Genomic DNA, 22,815 nt, shown 5'->3' on the forward strand with positions numbered 1-22,815 from the left:
TATTTTACGTGTAGATTTAACGAAAAGGAAGGGGGGGGGGGGGGGGAACCTCAGACAGTGACGCCAACAAACGGACTGAAAGAGGCAGAGGAAAGGGCGTGGACCCCATGCCCTGGACCCACCCGTTTCCGCTGCCAAGACACTTTAGTGCTCATCTTCATTCAACGCACAATAAGCAGAGTCACAGGACACCATGTTTCTTTGTACTAAAGTCTATTCAGCCTAATGAGCTTGTGATTCAATTATTATTGCTTTGTCCTTAATAAACCCAAGTGGGCTGCGTTCCCACAACACGCTGGTACGAACGGATAAACGTACGCATTGCCGCGCGTTCCAATGGATCCAGAACATTTGTGTGTGTGTGTGCGCGCGCGAATGCGAGCGTGTTCTTTCCCCTCCGCCGAGAAAACTCGGCTGAGATCCAGGAATCTGCCGGCGGTTTAAACTGGAAACAAAAGATTTGTGTCAAAACAATAAGATTTTTTTTCCAGAAATGCAGAGAGGAGCGTTTCGCAGATGCTGGAGTGCAACGCGCTGCCCGGCCACTGTCCTCCCGCGGCCTTCGCTTAAAGATAAGGGCTTGGCGGGAACAGCCGTCTGTCTCGGGAACGCAGCGATCCTGCGAGACCCTCGGCCGGACTGTAACTGGTCTGAAATGTGCTCCTGAACCCAGGAAAAGGCTGCTGGTCGGCCCTCCTTTTACAGCTACTTGGGCAGCTGAACCCAGCGCTCGCACCCAGAGCCAGCGGCAGTGCCGACCCGTCTCGGGGAGCAAGGGATCGCGCTGGAGCTGCGCGGGTGTGTGATGTGCGGCAGATGTTTGTTCTCCTCCTGCAGCGCCACCTACACGACTGGTCAAAGGCGAGCGGGGGTGGGGTGGTCTAGCAGAGCGATCAAACCCGCGTTCTATTACAGCAGACGGACTGCGTTGAAAAACAGCCTCCGCTTGGATTTGTGGGGAAGGGCTGAGGGGATGTAAACAGGAGCGGTTCCAGCTGTCGGCTCCAGGGCAGCACCGATAATACCGTTACTATATATAAACACGTGACCTTTGACCCCACTCTTTTACCCACCACCGCACTCGTAAACACGAGCGAAGAGCCAAACACACGACGAAACAAACACTGCTCGGATACACAGAATAAGACACGCAAGGGCCTGCGTGAGCGCAGACACGCGCCCTCGCGAGCGGGCAGCACGCACACACTCGGCGCACAACGTCGAGCTGCTCTGCGTAAAAGCATCTGCTAAACAAGCAGAGATTAAACCAACAGAGACAAACTCACTCATATATTAAATGGAGACGTAAACATGTTCGCACAGAGACGCTAACAAATGCACGCACACACAAACATGCGATGACACACTGCACTCCACACACACACACACACACACACACACACACACACACACACACACGCAGAGCTCATCTTGGTGTGTTCCCCTTTAACACACTTTCCATAAAGCCCTCATGCCAGCTGTCAGACGTGCACACATCTGCACCTCAGCTGCAGTCCCCACACTGCCCCCCCCCCCCCCCCCCCGCAACCCTGCTCTCAAACCCCCCACCCCGACTCCACTCCCCTGGCGGCTGTACACGTCAGCTTTTTCTTATTTTTGAACCAAAACTGCTGTACGTGGCACGTCCACCGTCACCGAGGCTGCTCCTCCGAGCTTAGGGTGGCCTCGTCCCCGACTCATACTGAGTGTGTGTGTGTGTGTGTCTGCGTGTCTGCGTGTGTGTCTGCCATTACTACCTATACAGAAAGACATGCTGTGCAGCATGATGTCTGCTGCGTACACCACATGTTATACACATTGTCACCTGCGATTCCTGACAGACTCCCTCCTAAACACACACACACACACACACACACACACACGCACACACGCGCCTTCCTTCTTCCTTCCTCCCTGTACAGAACCGTAATTATTTCATAAACATGTGACCCTTTCTTCAGCCCAAATGTGCCCGTTATCCTATGTAATATTAGCAAATGGTACCGGAAGAAAACAGGTCATTATCAAATTACAAAGGATAAGAGAAGGTATCATTGGCTTGCAGAAACTTATAGGACACTAAGCTTTCTGAACAGCTCTTACAGACCAGGACAAAGAACAGAGATCAAGAGCTACAGCGCCCCCTAGTGACTAATTAATTCAATGAGTCAGGTCTTGATCCCAAAACAGCATCATCTCACACAAATAAATAAATCAAAGTGAAATCCAGTCCATCAATATCTTCCTCCGGGCAAAGCACAAATTCATAGCAAGTATTTGATTTTCTGTGGATATAGAAGGCTTCATACAGTGAAAGGGGGGAAAAAAGGACACTGGGGACACGTGGGAGAGGAGGGGGGTTTACAGGGTGAGTAGCGCCATCTAGTGGACAAGTCTTGGTTTTCAAAATGCTTTTGCCAAAGCAGTTGGGAAAATGAGTTATTAATAATCCTGTGAAATGATAATGTCAAATGAATGCATTTGTAAAGTAATGATACATTTAGTGCGAAAAAAATTAAATAATACAATGCAAATGTAAATCAGATGAATATTAATGTCAAGGTGCCATTTCGGCAAGCTGATAGGGACGTAACGAGGAACTGAGAAAGTGCGCCCTTGCGAAATCGCTGGCATTTTTCAGCCACTAAATTATTTGGTATAAATTCAGTTTCCTGCCAGAGTTTGGTTAGAAAGCTTTCCTGTCATTTCTACCAGGTTATATGTATAAATCTGATTATACCGCGGTCATGTTGGGTAAAAGTAAGGAAGCAGAATCAATTAGTGTGGCACACAGGAGCTCATCACCTTCAGCTGAAGAGAAAGGAAAAGGGGCTGGATGTGTCACCAGAAGGGAAAGGGAAACTGCGGTTGGACCGTTGAGCTGAGCACTTGACCTCACCTGCTCCAGCAAACATCCAGCTGTGCAAAGCAACGAAACCGGAACTCCCGTTCGGACCTTTCGCATGGTGACAGGCAGCCGTTACGGTGACTTGTGAGCTATAAACGTCTGACTCCGCAGACTCATTAGGTTCCTGTAAATAACGCATCTTATTATAACCCAACAAAGGAATACGGTTGGGTGGTTAGGATAAAAATGCTGCCATGAAGCAGAAATACTGTAGCACCTTCGCGCTCAATGCTACATAAGCTGCTTTTATTAAAAATCCCCACTAAGTAAAGAAGTAATAAAATAAAACAAACATGTGAAACATCATGTTCTATTAACTCAGGTGTATTGGCCGGCATACTCGGACTGTTTTGTTGAAGCTCCCGGTCCGGAAAATTACATTTATTCAATCAAGGGTGGAGAGGAAGGCACTGAAGCTTGTGCACAGATTGTTGTAAGATACAGAATTTCGCTGTCCTCCTGCTACAGCCACAGCCAAAAAGACGACGGTACGGTCCAATTAGAGGCATTGTGTCCGTTGTGCTGATCTTGAGGAGAGCAGGATGTCACGAAGAAAACCTAATGGGTATGAAGAGCAGCACTGTGGAATAGGTAAAGTCAGCTGGGTGTCAGGGCTCCAGAACCGAGAAGCAAAAGGTGAATTAAAGTGACGCTGAAACTCATTCAGACTTGGTGAATAACGCATGGACATGTAAATTAGACACGTAAATAGTTTCTCTACTTGTATAGAAAATGTTTCGAAGGTAAGGCCTTCGGGGGGGAAAGCAACTTGTTGAAGAAACCAACTTCACTGAGAAACGAACAGATCTTTTCACGCGAAGAAGGGCGACAAAGAGGAGACGGCGGCAAATGCACGTGTTACCATTAGACAGGTAACAAGGTTATAAAGAAAACACAAAAGTGACAGCTCTTAATGCCGCACGACTAATGAGAACGGGTCTTCGAAGCGTGCACTTCACGAGTACTTGAATGTTACCATGATATTTCTGACTTCCTAAGTGCTCTACCATGAGTACTAAGCTTTTATAAGTTTTAATGGGTTATGCGTGTGAAGAGGACGCTGGCAGCATGACGGGAAAAGTCCATCAGGAAGAACATTTAAAGATGAATTGTTAAAGAAGCGAGTAAAACGTCCAAAGTAGTTAAAGCTGAGGTCACACTGAAAGCTAAGACGTTTAAGAACACGAGCAATTATGATTAAAAGAGTAAAACACAGTACAATAACATGCTGCGGTCATGTGTAGAAATGAGGTGACCTCATGGGTGGGATAAAGGTGTCGGACAACTGCTTGGCAGTGCTGGTGCTTGAGTGTCTGGGCTGTGCCTCAGGGATGGGTTCGAATCCAGCTCAGTCTGTGTGCATTTGCTAAGTTCTCCCCGTGTGCTATTGTTTTCAGACCAGCTGCCTCTTATAATGTTCTTGACTGAGCTTCTGTCTGATAGAGCTGGTCTTCACTAACAGGGAAAGATTTGGGCAGCTTCACAGAAGTGTTTTCGCCTTCTCACAGCTCAGTGTCTTTGTGAAGTTTTCCTCCACAATTTAACTTCTTAGTACACACACACCTGTAGTTAAAAAAAAATTAAATTTTCAAAAAGGATTGAGGACCAATTAAAGTTTCTTAAATGCCTCGAAGGCCAGAAGAGCAGGGTGCACCGTACACAAAGCTCAGACCCTTACAAGCAGGAATATACCGTGCCAACAGAAACATTTATAGTTGATTTTATCACATTTTGCTTATTCATGGACGTTTTTGTAGAGGCAGCTCTGTCAAGCGCCTTGGTCGCAAACACAACAGCCGGGCTCATACTCAGATTTGAACTGGCAACCTTCCGATTACAGGTGCAGGCCCTAAATCACAATGTTATGTGGTGTGCTGCCGACAGCTGACAGACGAGATTGCTCGTGCCGTTTTCCTCACATAAACGCAGTTGTGCCGCGTCAGCCACCCAGACACGCTTTTCTGTCTGCTAACACCACCTGTGTGATCAAAGGCAGTTGCCTTAGCAATGGACCTCGGAGCTGCAGCGGCATCACGTGGGACGTCCCTGGCCAGTCGGCACAAATGCAGGACTGATGCTGTGTTATGTCTGACAAAAGAGTAACACACTGGCACAGACAATGGCTCATCCTTTGGATATTTCTGTTTCTAAAAACAGAGCATTGTCTTATTATTCTTAAGCTGGCATCTGCATCCAAGGAGGTATAAAATGTTAGTTTTACACATCGATATACAGTTATCACTTTATTCAGCAGGGTAAATTTACTGCACCGATGCACGGTAAGTACCTTGATCAGGGGTGTTACAGCATGAGTGGCTTTTGAATTCCCCCATCGACCCTGTGCTATCCGCTGTCAGGTATAACTACGGTATCTACGAATGTGTGTATAGATGTGGAAGACAGGTGTAACACAGACTAAAATCCACTTTTATTTTCAATTAGCTGGGAAATTAAATACAAGTACAAGAGCCTGTTCTCATTGCTAAGTTGGGCTTCTGACAGCGAACGGTTTATGTTCCTGATCCTCTTCATAATCGGACCTGGTCTCCATTCATTCGTCAGACTGCTAATAGCTTACAGCCAAAGAGCATGAATGTGTAGGTGGGTTTTATATGTTTCCGATCAAGCGGGGGGGGGAGGGGGGGGTGGCTCTGCGGGCTTTGCCGGGTCCCGTTCTCTGATGGGCTGGCGTTCGAGTCCCGCTTGGGGTGCCTTGCGACGGACTGGCATCCCATCCTGAGTGTGTTCCCTCCCCCTCCGGCCTTGCACCCTGTGTTGCCGGGTTAGGCTCCGGTTCGCCGTGACCCCGCTTGGGACAAGCATTTTCAGCCTCTGTGTGCGCGTGTAGGCATTTATGTATTTCTATGCAATCCTGTTTACCACTGTGTGTAGATGGCACATGCAAGACATGCCGGTAGACAACCCGGAGGAGTACCTCTGCTTCTCCTGTCCATTGCTAAAGCCATCTACATCCCAGTTAGGCAGGAACACGACCCACGATTGCCAACAAGACAAAGCAAAACAAACCTCAACAATGCCAATTCCCAGCTGCCAACCAGCTCTACATATGTGCTCCGACTGGAAGCTCTGCATTTCCAAGAACTATAAATACTTGCAAGAAACTTACTCATCCTCATTATGACCAAGTAAGTCTCCACCATCCACTGTAAACAAACACAAGCCTTTGGGCTGAGAGAGGAAACCCACGCAAACACAAGGAGAACATGCCAACCCCACAAAGACAACACAGGATCTGAACCCATGTTCAAACCCACAACCCAGGAGCTGTGAGCACTACCTATAGCACTAACTAAACATACGTATTTGTTGTGAGCATAGGCACTGCTGTATAGAGACTACATCTAGTGCCAGGAGAAGCGTGAAAGGAGAACTACAACTCTTTTTTGCTTAGACAGCGATTTCCGAGGTTCATTAAGAAAACTATATGAGACTCTACACTGACTTCCGTGGAAACGGCAGACTCATTTATCAATGGCAATCAAACACAGGTCAGTATTGATCTTGCACAAGAAAGCAATGACGTGCGAAGCTGCAGGACACAACGGCAAACAGCAAATGGAACAAGTGTTTCTGCCACGTCCTCTTTGCACACATAGGGGGTGGATGAAGGGGTGGTGCAATGACTGTCTAGGAGTCATGGCCATGGGTTTTATTACACGTCGCTTCTCCATTTTCAGACCCACGTTTTCAAGGTCACGGCTTGACTTCAGCTGATGCTTTCACCATGATCTGTGGAATTCAAGGGCTGTACTCCCACTTCTCATTGACTACACCACCTCTTAACATGCATGTGTTTCTTTACACTGTAATTCTTGGTAAGAGTCTCTTTTTTTTTTTTTTTTAAACTAAAATTCAAAGCTGAAACACACTTGGTTGCCCTCCCAAGGTGCCAGCCTCTTGAATGGAGTGTCAACCGCTGCTTCAAAAGGTGCTTTTCTGCAGCAAGGCTTTCAGGGCTCAGGTTCAACTTCATGGACCGACGTCACTGTACCCCTTTGAGTACGTCGCCTAACTTTCGGCATTAAACAAACATCTGCAAAAATGTGTAAAATTGTTAGCTACACAAATACATAAGACAACACTGCCAGCTTATCAAGCTAGTAATTCATTGGCAGAAGGAACCTGGAGCACAGATAAGCAAGCTTTAGCAAGAAAAAAAAGTACTTTCTGGCCACTTCCCCAATTCTGAGAAACAGTATTTCATTTACTTCTCTTTTTTATACAAATGGCGGCTCGTGCACATGCCAGAACGCACAATGTTTGACACAATAACATAACATTAGCTTAGTTTCACTTTATTCTCAGATTAAATTCAAACTTGCCGGACGAGTAAACGTAACAAAGAGCACCCAGAGCAGCGCATGATGAAAGATGGGATGAAGGCATCATTGTTGGTTGCGTAAAATCAGCAACTTGACACGAAAAAGTCCGCGTTAAACCAATATTGCCACTGATCTGGTTATTCACCTGTAAATGAATCATTCTGGCCATCCTGCTGTGCATTGGTGGATGCATTGGTGTCAGTGGGTGTGTGTAACTGAGCTTGTGGGAACTTGATGGCTGACATCATGTGGACGCTGAGTCACCAAGGTCTCTGAAGCTCGCAGACGCAAGCGCTCCACACGACAACCTCACTCTTTGAGGCTCATTTTCAGTGCTGGAGTGAAAAACCGCACCAGTCTAAGAACCAGTCCAAGGTTGTTCTGCAGAGCTTCTGAAGTGGGCTGTCTTGCACCCCAAAAATCTGCTCCTTTAGATGGTTTCCATGTGAGATGCCATTAGGTGATAAGAGGAAACAATCAGGAAACCGCTCACAGTGCACTTCCTGTCTGTTACCATGGCAGCCAGCCTTTGCTACATTGTGCCGCTTAACGTCGAGCCCAAAGTTATATGCTTTCAGGGAGTCCGAGAAAAAAGAACGCAATTCTCAAATTAATTCTTCATATTGAAAACATTCATTGGCGCAGCACGGTATAACTTCAGTAAAGCTAAACACATAATGTCATATCATCCACCTGCTTGACAACACAATTACAATAATGCTTGCAAATCAATTAAAATTTTGCAGCACTGCTATTTAGGTGATGTCAGTGTCATGGCTTTCTGGCAAACATAGTAGAAATACATCCTATGAAAGGAGAAATCAAGAAATCACCACTGCCATTTATTTCATTTACGAAGGTAACAGGTATGTTAGTGAAGTCCAAAAAGAACTAAGATGTTCACGTACGCCAACGTGTTTCAGATTTATACTTCATTACTTTTAAATCCAAGGGGGTGCGGTGGCGCAGTGGGTTGGGCCAGGACCTGCTCTTCGGTGAGTCTGGGGTTCGAGTCCCGCTTGGGGTGCTTTGCAACGGACTGGCGTCCCGTCCTGGGTGTGTCCCCTCCCCCTCCGGCCTTACGCCCTGTGTTGCCGGGTAGGCTCCGGTTCCCCGCGACCCCGTATGGGCCAAGCGGTTCTGAAAGTGTGTGCGTGTGTGCGTGTGTGCGTGTGTGCGTGTGTGTGTGTGTGCGTGTGTACTTTTAAATCCACAGCCCAGGAGCTGTGAAATGTGAGGGGTCCAAAATAGAAAGACTCTCACTTGTGACTTTTTTGCAGTTTAATGAACTCTCGGTATCTTCAAAACTGCTGAATTCTTCTCAGCATTCAAAAACAGTCCTAAAACACACCTTATTACACACATTCGCTCAACATCCTAACAGCACCATCAATTAGTCATTCACTAACTGCTACTTCTAACCATGAAGATAAAGCAGATAGGGCAGTGGCTTCACTCTGGGCCTTTGGGCTCAGACAAGCAAGGTTTAAAACCCACTTCCTGCTTCAGTATCCTTGTAAGGGTACTGCCAAGGTACCCCCAAGGCACTCAGTGTAAAAGTTCTTACACTAAAATGCCAGAATAATTATAAAACAGTTGCCAGCCATACAAAGAGATGAATGACTAAGTAGCTTAGCACTACAAGTAGCTTTCAAGAAAAGCATCTTCCAATTACATAAATGTAAAAAAGTGGTTTTCAGTTTTACACCAGTCAATGTTTTGTGAGTGTTTGGTGATGAATATGTGACTGAGACTAACCTCATTCATGCTTCTCTTCTAGAGCATATGAACCTGTGGTCTGCCTCTGGCTTCAAGCTCAGTTCCTAAGTGGTTAAATTCCCTAATGGACCGAGATGGGGATGTATGAGCAATCCTAGCTCTCCTGGAGGGACCGGGCTGCCCAGAACACAGACATTTGTGCTAAAGTGTCGGTTTCCTCTCTTTCCTTCTCCTCTGGTTTCCTGTTTGAGCACAGCTGGGGACCAAGAGCTTGCAGGAGTTAACGTCTTCACAGGGGAGAAACTAAATGCCACTTCCTGCTGAGAGCATGTCCAGCTCAACTGATGCACATGTCCATTCAGCAACAGCCCAAATCAGCTTCCTTCTCCAGCCCAGACCCTCCTGCTACTGCATCTGCAAACAGCATGGTGTTATCAGGCATTAAGGGTGGCTAGGTGTGGTTAGATTTCAGAGACCTCGCCCAGCAGAGGTGCACAGACTCAGGGAGATGAGTCTCCCTTTTTCTACCATGTTTCCACAGCTTTGTAACGTATTCTCGCAGATGCTCTTCAAGGGCCGAAACACTGTCATCACAGCTTTGGTTTGTATCCTTCTTTGCACTGTCACCCTTTCAGAGGCCCTTTCATAGGCATTTCTTTCTGTCTTTTACCACAGGCTGAGAATACCTGGGAGAAGTTCCCTCATAATACATTAACAATTTTCACAGCCTTTATCTTTGAAGAATGTCAAATACTCACACTTTTACTCAACAGCCATTCAGTGAAGTCTCTTCTGCAGCCTTGATGGCCAGTCATATCAAATTTGACGCTCAGCCTATATTCAAAAATGCTCAATAAAAAGATGCTGGAATACCTTCTCAGTGCTTAGATAACTTCCAAGGTGAAGCAAAAACCTTGCCAGTGGGACATTATTACGAGACCACTAAGCTCACCTTTTCACTGGCAAAAACCTACACAGCTAACATGTCTCATGCATAGCTTATTTATACAGCTTTACAGTTTTAAGCTTTAGTTATTTAAATACTTTCTGCTGAAGAGATTTTGGTTAGGCAATTTGCTGAAGGGCAAAAGAGCAGAATACCCATCGGGACTTGAACTTGCAGCTTATTTCCTTAACTGCTAAGCTTTACCTGCCTCCCCTAGTTAGGCACCGATTAAGAGTGTGTTTGCACAGCGGCTCAAGGGCTGACACAGCAGACACACAAACAGAAGGAGTTTTGGCCACCGGTGAGTGCCTGCATTCCTGCGATAGTAAAAAGCACCGGGGCACTTTTGCAGTTTCCTCTTGGAACGATGGTGGCAGGTTGATGTCAGAAGCTAGGGCAGCGGAACAGCAAGTGAGAGAGAGAGAAACGAAGATGCACATCGACGGGTGGAAGTGAGGAGGGGGGACTGATACTCGCTCTAGGGGTGTGTCTTCAACAATTAGTTCCTCAAGGAAGTCTAACTCAAATGATCTTGAGCGAGAGTGGCAGCAAGCAGACAGAGCGGGAACAACTAGAAAGCCGCAAGTTTTCTTGTTTTTTTCTACCTTTTCAGAAGGGGGCCTGTAAACTGATACTTGTGTGCCGCGTACCTGACTGAAGAGCAGCAAGGGACAAAAAAGGACAAACAGGAGGAGGAAGGGGGGCACCGACCGAGACGCAGGTAAGCTCCCTCCAGCTGGGTCCTACGTCGAGCGATTTCATGGGAGGTGACGGTGGGGAGGGTGTTTCATCATAAAGTCCTCTGCCTTCCTTCCTCTCACACTCGCAGCATGTGCCATGGGTTCCTTCATAATACCTCCAAATAAATTAACCTTCAACTAACTTTTGTCAGCAAAGTTTGCAACAAGACTTCAACATTTCATGTGGTCTTTTTTGTTGCCTTCATTAGAATTTGTTTTTCGGAGCAACAGGTGGTGATGGGAGCCTCACTTTATGACCACTTCTCCTCGCCTTCCCAGGAAGGAACTTGCTATTGTAAATATCTTCAGTACATATCCAGCTGTATAAACAGGTTATATAGTGAAGGATGTCAGAAGTTTTGGATAAAAGGATATTCTAAGCAGACATAAACGCATGCAGCAAGGGATGTTCTTAAGGTCATTGCCTTGGCTGCAGCCTAAGATAAATGTGCTCAGAGGAGCATAAATATTCAAACCGTTACGGACTGTGTGCCAGCACATAGCGGTTCCTGTATGTGGACATATGTCATTGTTTAGGGTAGTGTAACATGCAGTGTGGGACCTTAGTTGTTTGTTGATGAGAGATGAGTAGAATAGTCCATTTGCATACCTTTGGCTGTTTCACTGGATTTTTCACTTGGACTTTATTTAAGTAGGAGCTTTTGGCTACAGATTGTACTTTTTCATGATGTTTTTCGCAGTAGCACTGAGCATCTGTGGATCCACTTAACTTTTTCCTTTCTGCGTAAACAGAAATGTGTTTTCCCCAGCCTTACGAAAACTCCTAAGAAATGTAGTAATAGCTTGTGTAGGATTATGTGACATGCAGGTTACCACCCTTAATCAAAGTGAAAGGGTCATTTAATGTCAATTATAGCAAAACACTAAAATACTCATACATAATAATGCACAGACTCATTCCTCACTCATTCTCTGAATGGATCTGCAAATCAGTTCAGTCCGCAGATTCAAAACTGAGTGTTACAGCACTACAGCAAGAAGTCATGTTTTCTGTCTGATGTGAATAGGCTATGTACAGGAGCACTGAAAAAGTGTTGTCACAGCCAAACAAAAATCTTCCTAACAAATCTAATGCTGTTGAATCAACAGCTACCTCCAACTGCATCTGACACAAGTGTCATGTTGGATCAAATTCTGCTGACCTTCAAACGGTCAGTCGGCCCTCACTGACCAGTTCCTCCCAGACAGTGATCAGTCACAACACACTATTCATAGCTTACATGTGAGCATTGTTGCCACGTCGTCCTTCCATGTGGCGTGACTCAGATACTTACTCTTGATTGCTAAACAGGAATACAGAGTACCCGTCACCTCATCCTGCCAGGTTCTGTACCCCTTAACAGTGGAGGGGGTGACTTTTTATCCTTAAAGTCACCATCAGCAGCATGCTTTCAGCACAAAAAAGCCTGGGAAGTCTAAGGCACCATGCATTCAAGAGTCTGACTGTAGTCACCTGTGCTGTCATGACAAGTTCTAACTCATGCACTCTGCGCATATCCTCTAAAGTCTTGTGATGTAGTGAACTGTGGGAAGGAAACGGAATAAACAAGAATCCATATGCATTTTTTGTTAAAATGTACTTCTTGTATTAGGCAATTAAGTGCATATTTCCATCAGTAAAATTTTATAAAGGAGCATTCATTTATATTTTTCAGGCTGTTCAAGAACTTGGCAGTAATAGCGATGCTTTCACCTACTTCTGCTCATGTATGAAGAGGTGTGGCTATGTATGTGTCTTTGCCTGTTTCTCTGCCTTTGCCTGTACTTGCCCTGCGATCCAGAGGATTTAGTCTTAAATCAGTTTATGAAAACATTTGCTTTTACTTACAAGACCAACAAAGGCAGGCAGACTTTTTATTAGATTGCTTAGAAATACACACACACACACAGTTTCAGAACCGCTTGTCCCATACGGGGTCACGGGGAACCGGAGCCTACCCGGGAACACAGGGGCGTAAGGCCAGAGGGGGAGGGAACACACCCAGGACGGGACGCCAGTCCGTCGCAAGGCACCCCAAGCGGGACTTGAACCCCAGACCCACCGGACAGCAGGACTGCGGTCCAACCCACTGCGCCACCGCACCCCCTCCTGCTTAGAAATATACTATACTTAAAATCTGAACTATGATGATGAACTGAAGCATTCTAAAAAATACCCTAAATTTTCCCAGTGACTTAAACTGATATAACTGGTGGGAGGTATGATGACATTACTGAAATTCACACTGCAATCATTCATTAAACATAAAACTGAGTTCATGTTTAGAAAGCAGCTGCTTTCAATTTCAGCTCAAAATAATGAGATGAGCCCAAAAGAAATGAGACTGAATTACATACAAGCTCTAACAGATCTGTATAGCAGCTTGTCTGTACCTCCAGGTTTGTAATTTTCAATCAATTTTGAGTACATTTCTGCCCCTGATTTTCTAATTGGACAAATGCACTCACTCGCATAAAGATACAGCAAACGTCACCATTGCCTTTATGTCTTTTTACAAGAGCGAGCAGCGAAACCAAACAGAAAAAAGGAACGGCCACTGTCACGCCATTACAGGCAATCAAAACATCACCCGTAAGAAAGAGATTAACTGATTATGAAATGTCATACTTGTTTAATTTTGGCATTGACAAAAACTAAATATGAAAGTGTACAGCTTCTCCTCAAAGGAAGTAAATAGCACTGCATTTAGATTTAAAAAAACACCAGTTCATCTGTAGGCACTTTGAATCGAAAGTACTGTAGAGCATGGCTCTGTTGGAGTTTCGAAACACCATCCGTCGTACAGTACAGCTGAGGCCGTGGTCAGAGCAAAGCTCTGTGTCATTACACAAAAGCTACAAAATATTCACTTCGGTAGCCATCAACCATCACAAAATATTACTGCTTGCACTCTGATTCATGCATATCTGTCACCAACCACTTTTTATGCAAACTCATTAACACGACTTCAAACGTGTAATAACCAGGTGCCCCCCACAGCCTTTTAGCGGAAAGTTCCTTCCTTTTACTAGTAGCATATAATTAATGGTAGGATGTTTGTCGTCCGAATGGTAAATCTGTATTCGCCGACTCTGGGCAAACAAAACGTCAGATTAAATACACTTTTTCGTAACAAACTGCAGAGAGACACTAGACAGCATTTTCAGCATGCAGCTTTTTTATGCTGAAATCAAGAGTTCAATGGTGAACATGAGGACTGCTGGAGGCAGTTGTAGCTGGCAGTAAGAGGAAAAAAAAAAAAACCACATCCTTGCAAGCCAAATTCTGGCGGGCTGCCAGACAGGAGCACGATGAACTGACCTGTGTGCAGACAGACAGGAGCAACTGGCCAGCAGACAATGACAATGAGTGTGGACATGTATGGCTGCAGAAAACGTAGCTATGGAATTCAACACTAATGTTTAAATTGCATCCCTTTTGGAAGGGAACTGAGAGGAATAAAGCAGTCTCTCAGTCTCTTTCTATCTGCTGTTGCACACAGGAAGTCAGAGACTTCCTCAACAGGGCACCGGCAAAGCAAAAAAGACATCTTTTTGAATCAAAACAACTTTTTTAACCACCATACCAGTTATGTATGACTGAATATGCTGAACATAAGAAAACTCTGTCATAAGGAAATAGGGTCGCATTTTAATTCCGTTACAACATCATCCTTCTGTCTTGAAAGATATGTTGAGGAAGCAGCCCCATTAATACTTTCCCAGATATATCAGGAGGTTGAGGAATGAGTCCTTAGCTCATTGGCTAGGTGGGAATTACATTCTACAGCCCAGAAGTGCCACTTTTGTTTGTGCTTACCACACAGAAACTCTTTTTTCATACTCTGCACAAGAGCGCACCGTTAAAAGGCTGACATTTGGATCCCAGGTGTGGTCTTTTTCAACCAGTGCTGTTTATTTCTTTTCCAACCTCTGCAGAGATGCTTCACACAATGCTGTAAAGCTCACCTTGTTTAGAGTGTGACTGTGTAAAATCAACTCCCCAGCAAACTTCAAAATACACAGCTCTTGAGGCTTAGTGGGGTTATCGCTTTTGTGGGTTCTTGCAAGCCTTTTGGTCCTTATAATCTCTTGATAATATACAGCAGCAGCTATGTGAAATGACCCTGGATGCAAACGGGTATGTTTAGCAATTCTGTCTGAACAACTCCTACTGCAACACTTAAGACTAGCTCTGTCCAGACTAAATGGCTCTTATTTGTAAAAGAAAAATTTAGAGCGCAGATCTTCCAGTATGAGCTGAGAAATGGCTGTGCAGAGCAAATAAAAGGGTTGTTCACATAAGATTTAATTCAAAGAACAATCCAGTATTTATCTGTATCAAATTAATAAGTACTGCATTGAATTGTGGTGTTCAAGATAAATCATATGCATGAAATTAAGTACTTTGAAATGCTTAAGGTGTAAAAAAAATTGAAATGCACGGCCTGCGCAGATGAGGTGTATCTCGATGACTCATGGATTCGGTCCTCTTCCACTCCCTAATGTTTCACATGAAACTTCAGTCCCACAATCCAACCTAGGGAGTCGTACGTGTACATGCTGTTGCGGCAATATCGTTTCATACGGGCCGCAGACAAAGACACACGTTGCAATTCTTTCACAGGTTCAAAAACATGAGTCATCAATACACAAATACCTGGACAATATTAATAATGTAGCCAAGTGCTGTAGTGATGGGATAGATGCCTGTCTGGACCTGCTGCTGGGCCATAGGGTCAGCAAGGTTAGCAGTGCAAAGATATCATAAAATGAATAGATTGTCTCTCATCACTCTGAAAGATGTTTAAACATATGTTTCCATGCCCTCTGGCATTGCAGGGAAACTAGCTCAATCTTCATTTTTCACAGGAAAATTTTATTTCTGCACTTCTGTATCACGTACTGTTTATCACGCATTCAGCGTGACATTTCATGTATACCCGAAGCGAAGGGCCGAGCATTTCAAACCAAAATACGGAGTGATTTCCTAATAAAATTCATTTCCCTCAAATTATTTCTTATTTTAAACATGTCAGAATATACAAACAGAATAAAGTTCTGACCCTCAAACCATCTTACCTTGAAGGACACACAGGTGGTTGACTTTGAGGAATGACAGACCTTGATCTTTTGGCTTTATTTTGTGCATGTCACTGATTATACTCGTCAGGGAACTTGGAACTTGGTACTTGGAAGGGAAGCTGACTGAAATGGGACGTTATGATTATCGCGAAGATTTGATACAAGAAGTGAGAGTAAACAAGTAAAAAATGAAAGTTAATCCAGTCAGTAAGTGAACCCGAGGTAACTTGTGACGTGAGTTACGTCACAAAGGTGGCGCCTGGCTTTTACTGTGTTTATAATTTATACCCCCAAAAAAAATTTGAGTAAAGTGATCAGCGTTGCTAGTTAGCAACAAAACAAAATACAGCACAGTTAGTTTGAGAGAGAAACTGTGCTGACTTACCGTCAGAAAAAGCAGCTCGACGGTGACAGATCGTCGCGAGGACACCGTCCAACCGTCATTTTCCAGTCAGAAGTCGCTTGTCTTAAAACTCGAAATACTTCGATTCCATTTGTTGTGAACTTAAAATGGCATATTTATTCTCGTCAGCTCACGATGAATTAGTTCCTCAAAGACTATCGCCAGAGGGAACGGCTATTTTTCTCCAATCTCGTGACCATTACCCGTCCTCCCGCCACGGAACTACAGTCTGAAACTTTCTGGCGGCCCGAAAATGCCTGGTCCTTGGACAACTCTGTGATTCGTGGAAAAGTTCGTTTTAAATCAAAACCACCAAATACCGAAATATCATTCATAATTGTAGCAGTTTCCCTTAATTATCGTAGGTGACACAAACTATATTAGTCCTTCAAACACTTCAGACTCGTGTGAAAAACAGCTATTTTCCCAACTCGCGACTCGGGTCCGCGCACCGCGGAGGAACATAGTTCGGTGAAAAGGATCGTTGGATTAAATGAGGGATTTATGATAAACTTCAAAGGTGTTAAACCTGTACACTTTTAGATAACAATGGTTATCCTCACAGTTTCTTTTATTTGTTCTCGTGAACACACACATCTTTGGGTAAAAGACATTTTTCAATGTGAATATGAAACAGAAGCGAGGGTAAATGTTAATGTTCCGAAGCGGGTGGAAATACGAAAATAGCGATTTTTGGATGCAGCTCCGTACGGGAGTCGAGAAAAGTCAGGTATAACCACAGTACAGCTTTCCCAATACTTGTGATCTGCTTGCTCAGTTATATTTTGTTGAAAGAATTACGTACATCTAAAACAAGCAGGTAAAAATTATAATTAAATACCGATATCAATGAAATTGAGAGTGTTGCCAACCAGAGCGAATTTGACACAATTTTTACATCAGCATTCAGTGTGTATCTGCACCCATAAAACACCTTTGCTGTGGATGTCATGTCATTGCAGGTTCAATAATTACAACCGAGATTTCATATTGTGGTCTTATTGTACTAACAGCTTTGTCCAAGGCAGATAACATTGTTAAATAAACTTTACCATGATTTACACCTTAGGTTGCAGTGTATTCAGGGTAAGTACCTTGATGAAGGGTGTTGGAGAAGGAAGAGGATTCAAACAAGGAACCTTCAAATTATAAGGCAGCAACCGTGAACACTACAACACTTACTGGTCCAGTTCCTTAAAAAAAAAAAAAAAAAAATTCTTAAATATTCATAAACCATCAAAATGTATGCAATGTTAGTATAAGGTCTTCACAATGTCATGTTGTAAACCTTTTAATAATATTGTCATGATATCATGACATGGCTGGATGTCAACTGCTCAGTTAAATCTCAATTCCCGAAATTGGCCTTTGTTGGCCTCGCGATAGAAAGATGTGAATCATCATGTGCATTTTATCTTGAGTCCTCTCTTTTCTCCCTAGAGCTGTTACTGAAAGTCTATCAATCCTTTCCATTGACAGAGATATTGAACGTGTTTTTGATTCATATTCTTGGCACTCAGGTCTGCCCCTCCATTCAGCTCGATGTGTGCATGTACTCCTTCCCACAAATAAATGTCAAAATCATCCAAGAAAGCCATGTAGATGGATCATCAGCTCACCTCGCATTGATATGGTGTAGATGCTGTTAATTTACTGCACACATACAGTACATAATAGCTTCAAGTCCCAGGAGGGACACTTCCACAAGCATTTGACCCAAAATGCTTAAATTAATAGTCACTGTATAAATAAGATGTCTGCTGAACAACCAAGGACATCTGGCGAGAAGCTGAATAATACTGTGTAATAAAGGATGGTGGAGTTTGTCACAGGAGATGAACGGTAGCGCAGTCTGGGACAGGAGTCTTTACGGAGCTTAACAAACAGTAGCCCAGCGCCTCACACTCTTTCCCATCATTGTGGCCCCCTTTCCTTCACACATCCATAGGAAGTCCCAGATGGGCCGACATCCGGGCCGACACACCCCGTCCATCCACACATTAGACCCTCCACATAAACACCATCTCTGGAGGCCCCAGATCCTTTTTTGAGAGTCTCTTCGATAAGCATCTGAATCGGGTCACTGAAAAAATTATTATGTAGATATTATCCGAGACCTCAGACTTCTGCATCTGCTTCAGTTGTTGTGATTATGCACAAAGTAAAATATATATTTTGGTGTAATATAATGTAAATAAGTTTAGAACGGCACTTATTATTTCAGAATGTAACTGTCTTTTCAGCTTCCCCAGTACCACATATTGATGTCACCATGTTGAGGGTTCTGAGCAGCTGAGCTGGACCTCTCTGTGATGCCAGGTTTTGGCTGACTTACCGATTTGCGTAATTTCTTTCTATCCTGAAGCTGTGATGGAGAATTTCAGCTCTAAAGACATGGCCATGAAGGCCCAGAAGAAGATTCTGAGCCACATGGCCAGCAAGTCCATGGTGCAGATGTTCATTGATGACACCAGCAGCGAGATCCTGGATGAGCTCTACAGAGTTTCCAAGGAGCACACCGGCAATCGCTCCAAGGCCCAGAAGGTGGTGAAGGACCTCATTAAGATCGCCGTCAAGATCGGCGTGCTCTTCCGCCATAACCAGTTCAGTGCCGAGGAGATGGGCTTGGCGCAGCACTTCAAGAAGAAGCTTCACATGGGTGCCATGACTGCTATAAGCTTTCATGAGGTAACGTTACAGGACTGTACGGTACCAAGAGCCCCTCGTTTGCTGTGAAGAACCACACAAGTCAAGTCTTTTTCTCTGTACTATGATTTAACTTTTTACACAGAAGAAATAAACTTTTCTTAAATATTAATGTTGGGTTGCTACTATCAACTAGCTAAACTGTAATTGTTGAAGTATAATTAGGATTTGTGGACTTTCTGTTATTCATTTCACTTCTTGCTTAAATTTAATCGCAAACCATTATAAGATTGTATAGGTTTGAAAAATTACTTTAGAGAATTGAGTACTTATGGCAGAATTCATATTCATCGTGTGGTGATGAAACCCACCATACTGGCCTCTGGAACAGCCCTTGGTTCACCGCTCTGCTCTTCTCTCGCCACACCTCTGCTAGGTGGAGTTCTCCTTCGACAAGGCTGTGATGTCGAACATCCTGACGGAGGCGCGGGACATGCTGCTGAAGCTGGTGGAGAAACACCTCACACCCAAGTCCCACGGGCGCATCCAGAACGTCTTCAACCATTACGCTGACCAGGACCTGCTCGAGCACTTGTACAACCCCGAGGGCAGCCTATGGCCCAACCTCACAAAGATCTGTGCCGGCCTCAACAAGCTGGTGGAGGACGGGAAGCTATGATGCCTGGACTTCGGCTGGGAAGGGACCGCTGGGTTGAGACCCAACTGGAACAGTGTGGATGACCAGCTCAGATAACACAAAGGAGGCGCTGAGGTCTCGTCCTTCTTGAAACGGACAGCAGGGGGTACAGTGGTTAAGGAGCTGGGTTTGTCACCAAAAGATGGCGCGCTCGTATTCTAGGAATGAAAGTGCTGTTCTGCCTTTGACAAAGGTACCTTGCGAGAATTTCTGTTCAAAAATATCCTAACCTGTCGAGGGATGGAAAGTGTAAATGAAAACCATGTGTGTTGTGTTGGCCTTGAAAGCAAATAGTACGATGCAGCTTTGCGAGTGGGGCAAGTTACACCAGTCCAGTGTGCCACGTGCAAACCGTGCCTTGTTACATTTATAAGTGAATGCCGTCATGTACATGACTTCATTCAAAGAAGTATCAAGACTGTAAGTACTGTAAGCAGACAAATTGTGACGTTCAGCCATTTAAATGACAAATCCAAGCCCCTTCCACCTTTTTTTATTACAGTATCAGCTGTTGACAATTACAAAATTTTTAATTTATTTTTTAATGTTTGTGATGTGTCAACATTCGACTTTTTTTTCAAGCAGAGAGCTGAAAAGTTACAATCTAAATGAAATCTTACTGAATGTGTATTTTTTCAGTGCGCGTCCCCGAGTGCAAAATAACCTCATTTTCCTTCAAAGGAGAATTGAGTTTTCTTGACGACGGAGGCATAACAAATACCCGAAAAGGACGTGATTTTGCAATATTATTTTCTTTGCTCAAAAATGTGTATTTGAAGATACTGCCTCTAAATCGTGGAGGCAGACAGCGCAGCAGATTGGAATATGAATTATTAGGGAAAGGAACGACGCGAAACTGAAGCGCTCCATCTAGTGGCCGTATCAAGTAATGCAAAATTGCCAGATTATCGGGCAATTCGAACAACCTAGTGTGTGTTTGTAGTTTGAAACACAACACAGGATAGTTACAGGTGTCACTGGGTCTTCTGACCATTTATTTTTTCAAAGTGGGAAAAATCAGGTGACGACCAAATCGGAATTCGCTTCTCATCGCGTTCAATTCCCCCTCCCTTTTTATATGATTTTGCAACAAAATAATAAAGTATGCATCGATTACAACAAAACCATCCAGATGATTTCTTCTTTGTGATTTTACCAGTCCCAGACCACTGGTAAATTAACTGGGATGTGTCGGAGAATGACAGCGTCTCTTAAACTGCTTACATAAAATTGCTACACATTTCAAATAAGCTCATCTGTGCTGTAACACTTTTTCCACACAGATAAAAAGTCAGATGCCACATTTTCACGGGTGAATAATTTGTGTCCTTTAATGCTTATTATACACGTGGCCAAGCTGAACTAATACTCGTGACAATGACTTTTATTGAATTTTGTTCAATTACTTTAGTGGATGTATAATAAAATGTTGTGATTTTTATAGATTCGCCCAGTAGGTGTCACTATAACCCACATTGATTGTCACTCCCATAGACGCAAAGAAAGTAGGAAGTGAGTCAATGAGCTCCTTTCCTCTCCTCTCCTCGCCTCTCCTCAGCTGTAAGCTTTGCTCATTAGTGGCAGCTGGAGGAAAAAGTGTAATGAGAACCGGCTTCAGATCCACCATTGTTGTCGTTCTTCCCGCTGCCTAAGGGTCTGGTTTGAAGTCTTCCACTTCAGAGCTCTTCCTGTTAGCCAGTCTGCAGCATCTGCTCGCTCCGGCACTTTCTTAACAAGGTCTTCGAGTGTCATCTCACTCGTGCCCCTGCTGGATCCTCCGGGGCGCACGTGATGAAATCCGCTTCCTGCTCGGCCCAAGTGGGCGGAGAGAAGCGGTTTCACTTCAATAAATCGAGGGACTGATTTCTTTGCAGCTCCGAAAAAACAGCAGGTGGTTAAATGCAGCATTTCTGCAAGGTCTTAGGCAACAGAATGGTTAAGGGAAGGCTGGTGATTTCAGGTTCCTAGTAGAGATAAGACTGTTTCTTGTTCTGCCCGAAGTTAGATTAATGCTGAGGTCTAGCGGCCTGCTTCCCCACCCTCCAACTGTCTACAACCGTATATCACATTATAGCTCAACTGCTGTGTCCCGGACCCTTTTCAAACCGACCCCCACCCAGCCAGCAGGTGCGATGCATGCGCTCCTACAGTGAAATTAGAGCGGAGTCAAGCGCCAAATCTCGCACAGCACCAGTAACAACCACCGGTTCCCACTTCAGCGACTCGAACGTGACTTTTAGCAGGAGAGCAACAACTCCGAAATGAACGACACCCCTAGAGCAGGACGCGTCCGCAAGCGGCAGTGACGTGACGCTCCTCTTCGGGCTGAGAAATTCCCAAGAGGTTAGCAGCTGTTCGCATGTGCAAGAAATACATCTGACTTCTCCATCGTGGGTGCCCCCCATACACCGTAAAAAGAAATGCATTTGAAGCACTCCGTAACTCGACACAGGTTTTTTAGTGCTAACGGGCGGCTCCCAGCACAATGCAGCGAACACAGAGACACCCTGCGGTACGGATCAACCCACCGCCACAGACACTGAACACAAGAACAACAATCTCAGCTGCCTTTGCCTTTACTAAGTCAGCCATGCCATCTTAAATATACTGTAGTGTACTGTAGTACATTGCGCTGCAGCGTTATCATCCGCTAGTTCGTGTTTCCACGGTTTACCTCTTTCATATTTGCTTTAAAGAAAATGATAACTTTACCTAAGTGTTACCAGCTGGTTATTTACTTCAGAAGAGTGCTAGAAGGTCACCGTAAGGCATGCTTTGGGAAGTAAACGTAGAACCTTTTCGATATGAAACCAACAGTCTTTCCTGTGGTTGTTCCACAGATGCGTGCGATTCGTGCAGAAATGTTTACGGAAGTTCACAAACCAGATGTGATTACAAACTGCTGGGTGGGCGAGCAAAATGTCTGGGAGTCCAATAAGCGGATGGCAGATGAGATAGAGTCTGATCTGGGCTGGATGTGACCAAAGGTCTTTGACCGCAAGGCGCGCTGACTGGGAGCTTCTCCATTTGTGCTGCAGGTGATCAGTGTGATAGGCAACGGGAGCAGCTGGCCGTGTCCAGACCGATGCTGCCGTGTCTCGCTGGGTGTCCACTTCCATCTGCCATCACTGCTGGCTCACGCAGAGTGCCAAAATATACAAGGAGCAACAAACTCGTTCTGTTCAGGAGTGCCTCTAGGGCGCTGCAAGTTCTCTCTTTTTTTCATTTTACAGCATAAATACCACATAGAAATGTTATCAGCAGAAAGAGAAACAAAAACTGCCATCTAAGAGAAATACAATGGATGAGAATTACAGACTGCAGCAAC

The 22,815-nt window shown here is 44.5% G+C and overlaps 1 protein-coding gene across 1 annotated transcript; it reads left to right on the forward strand.

Annotated features, from left to right (window-relative positions):
- Positions 1-10,432: 10,432 nt before the first annotated feature.
- Positions 10,433-22,776, forward strand: LOC108930409 (tumor necrosis factor alpha-induced protein 8-like protein 2). Its single transcript, XM_018745626.2, has 3 exons — positions 10,433-10,637; positions 18,510-18,832; positions 19,227-22,776. Exons 2-3 carry the CDS (start codon positions 18,515-18,517, stop codon positions 19,467-19,469), a joined length of 561 nt encoding a protein of 186 aa, XP_018601142.1. The 5' UTR covers positions 10,433-10,637; positions 18,510-18,514; the 3' UTR covers positions 19,470-22,776.
- The last annotated feature ends 39 nt before the right edge of the window (positions 22,777-22,815 follow it).

Source organism: Scleropages formosus, chromosome 23 (assembly GCF_900964775.1).
Source record: "Scleropages formosus chromosome 23, fSclFor1.1, whole genome shotgun sequence".
Lineage (NCBI taxonomy): Eukaryota > Metazoa > Chordata > Actinopteri > Osteoglossiformes > Osteoglossidae > Scleropages > Scleropages formosus.

Coding starts and splice junctions, on each gene's coding strand:
- LOC108930409 (XM_018745626.2), top strand. CDS start 18,515: ATGGAGAATTTCAGCTCTAAAGACATGGCCATGAAGGCCCAGAAGAAG. Junction 18,833..19,226: donor CTGCTATAAGCTTTCATGAG/GTAACGTTACAG, acceptor CACCTCTGCTAG/GTGGAGTTCTCCTTCGACAA.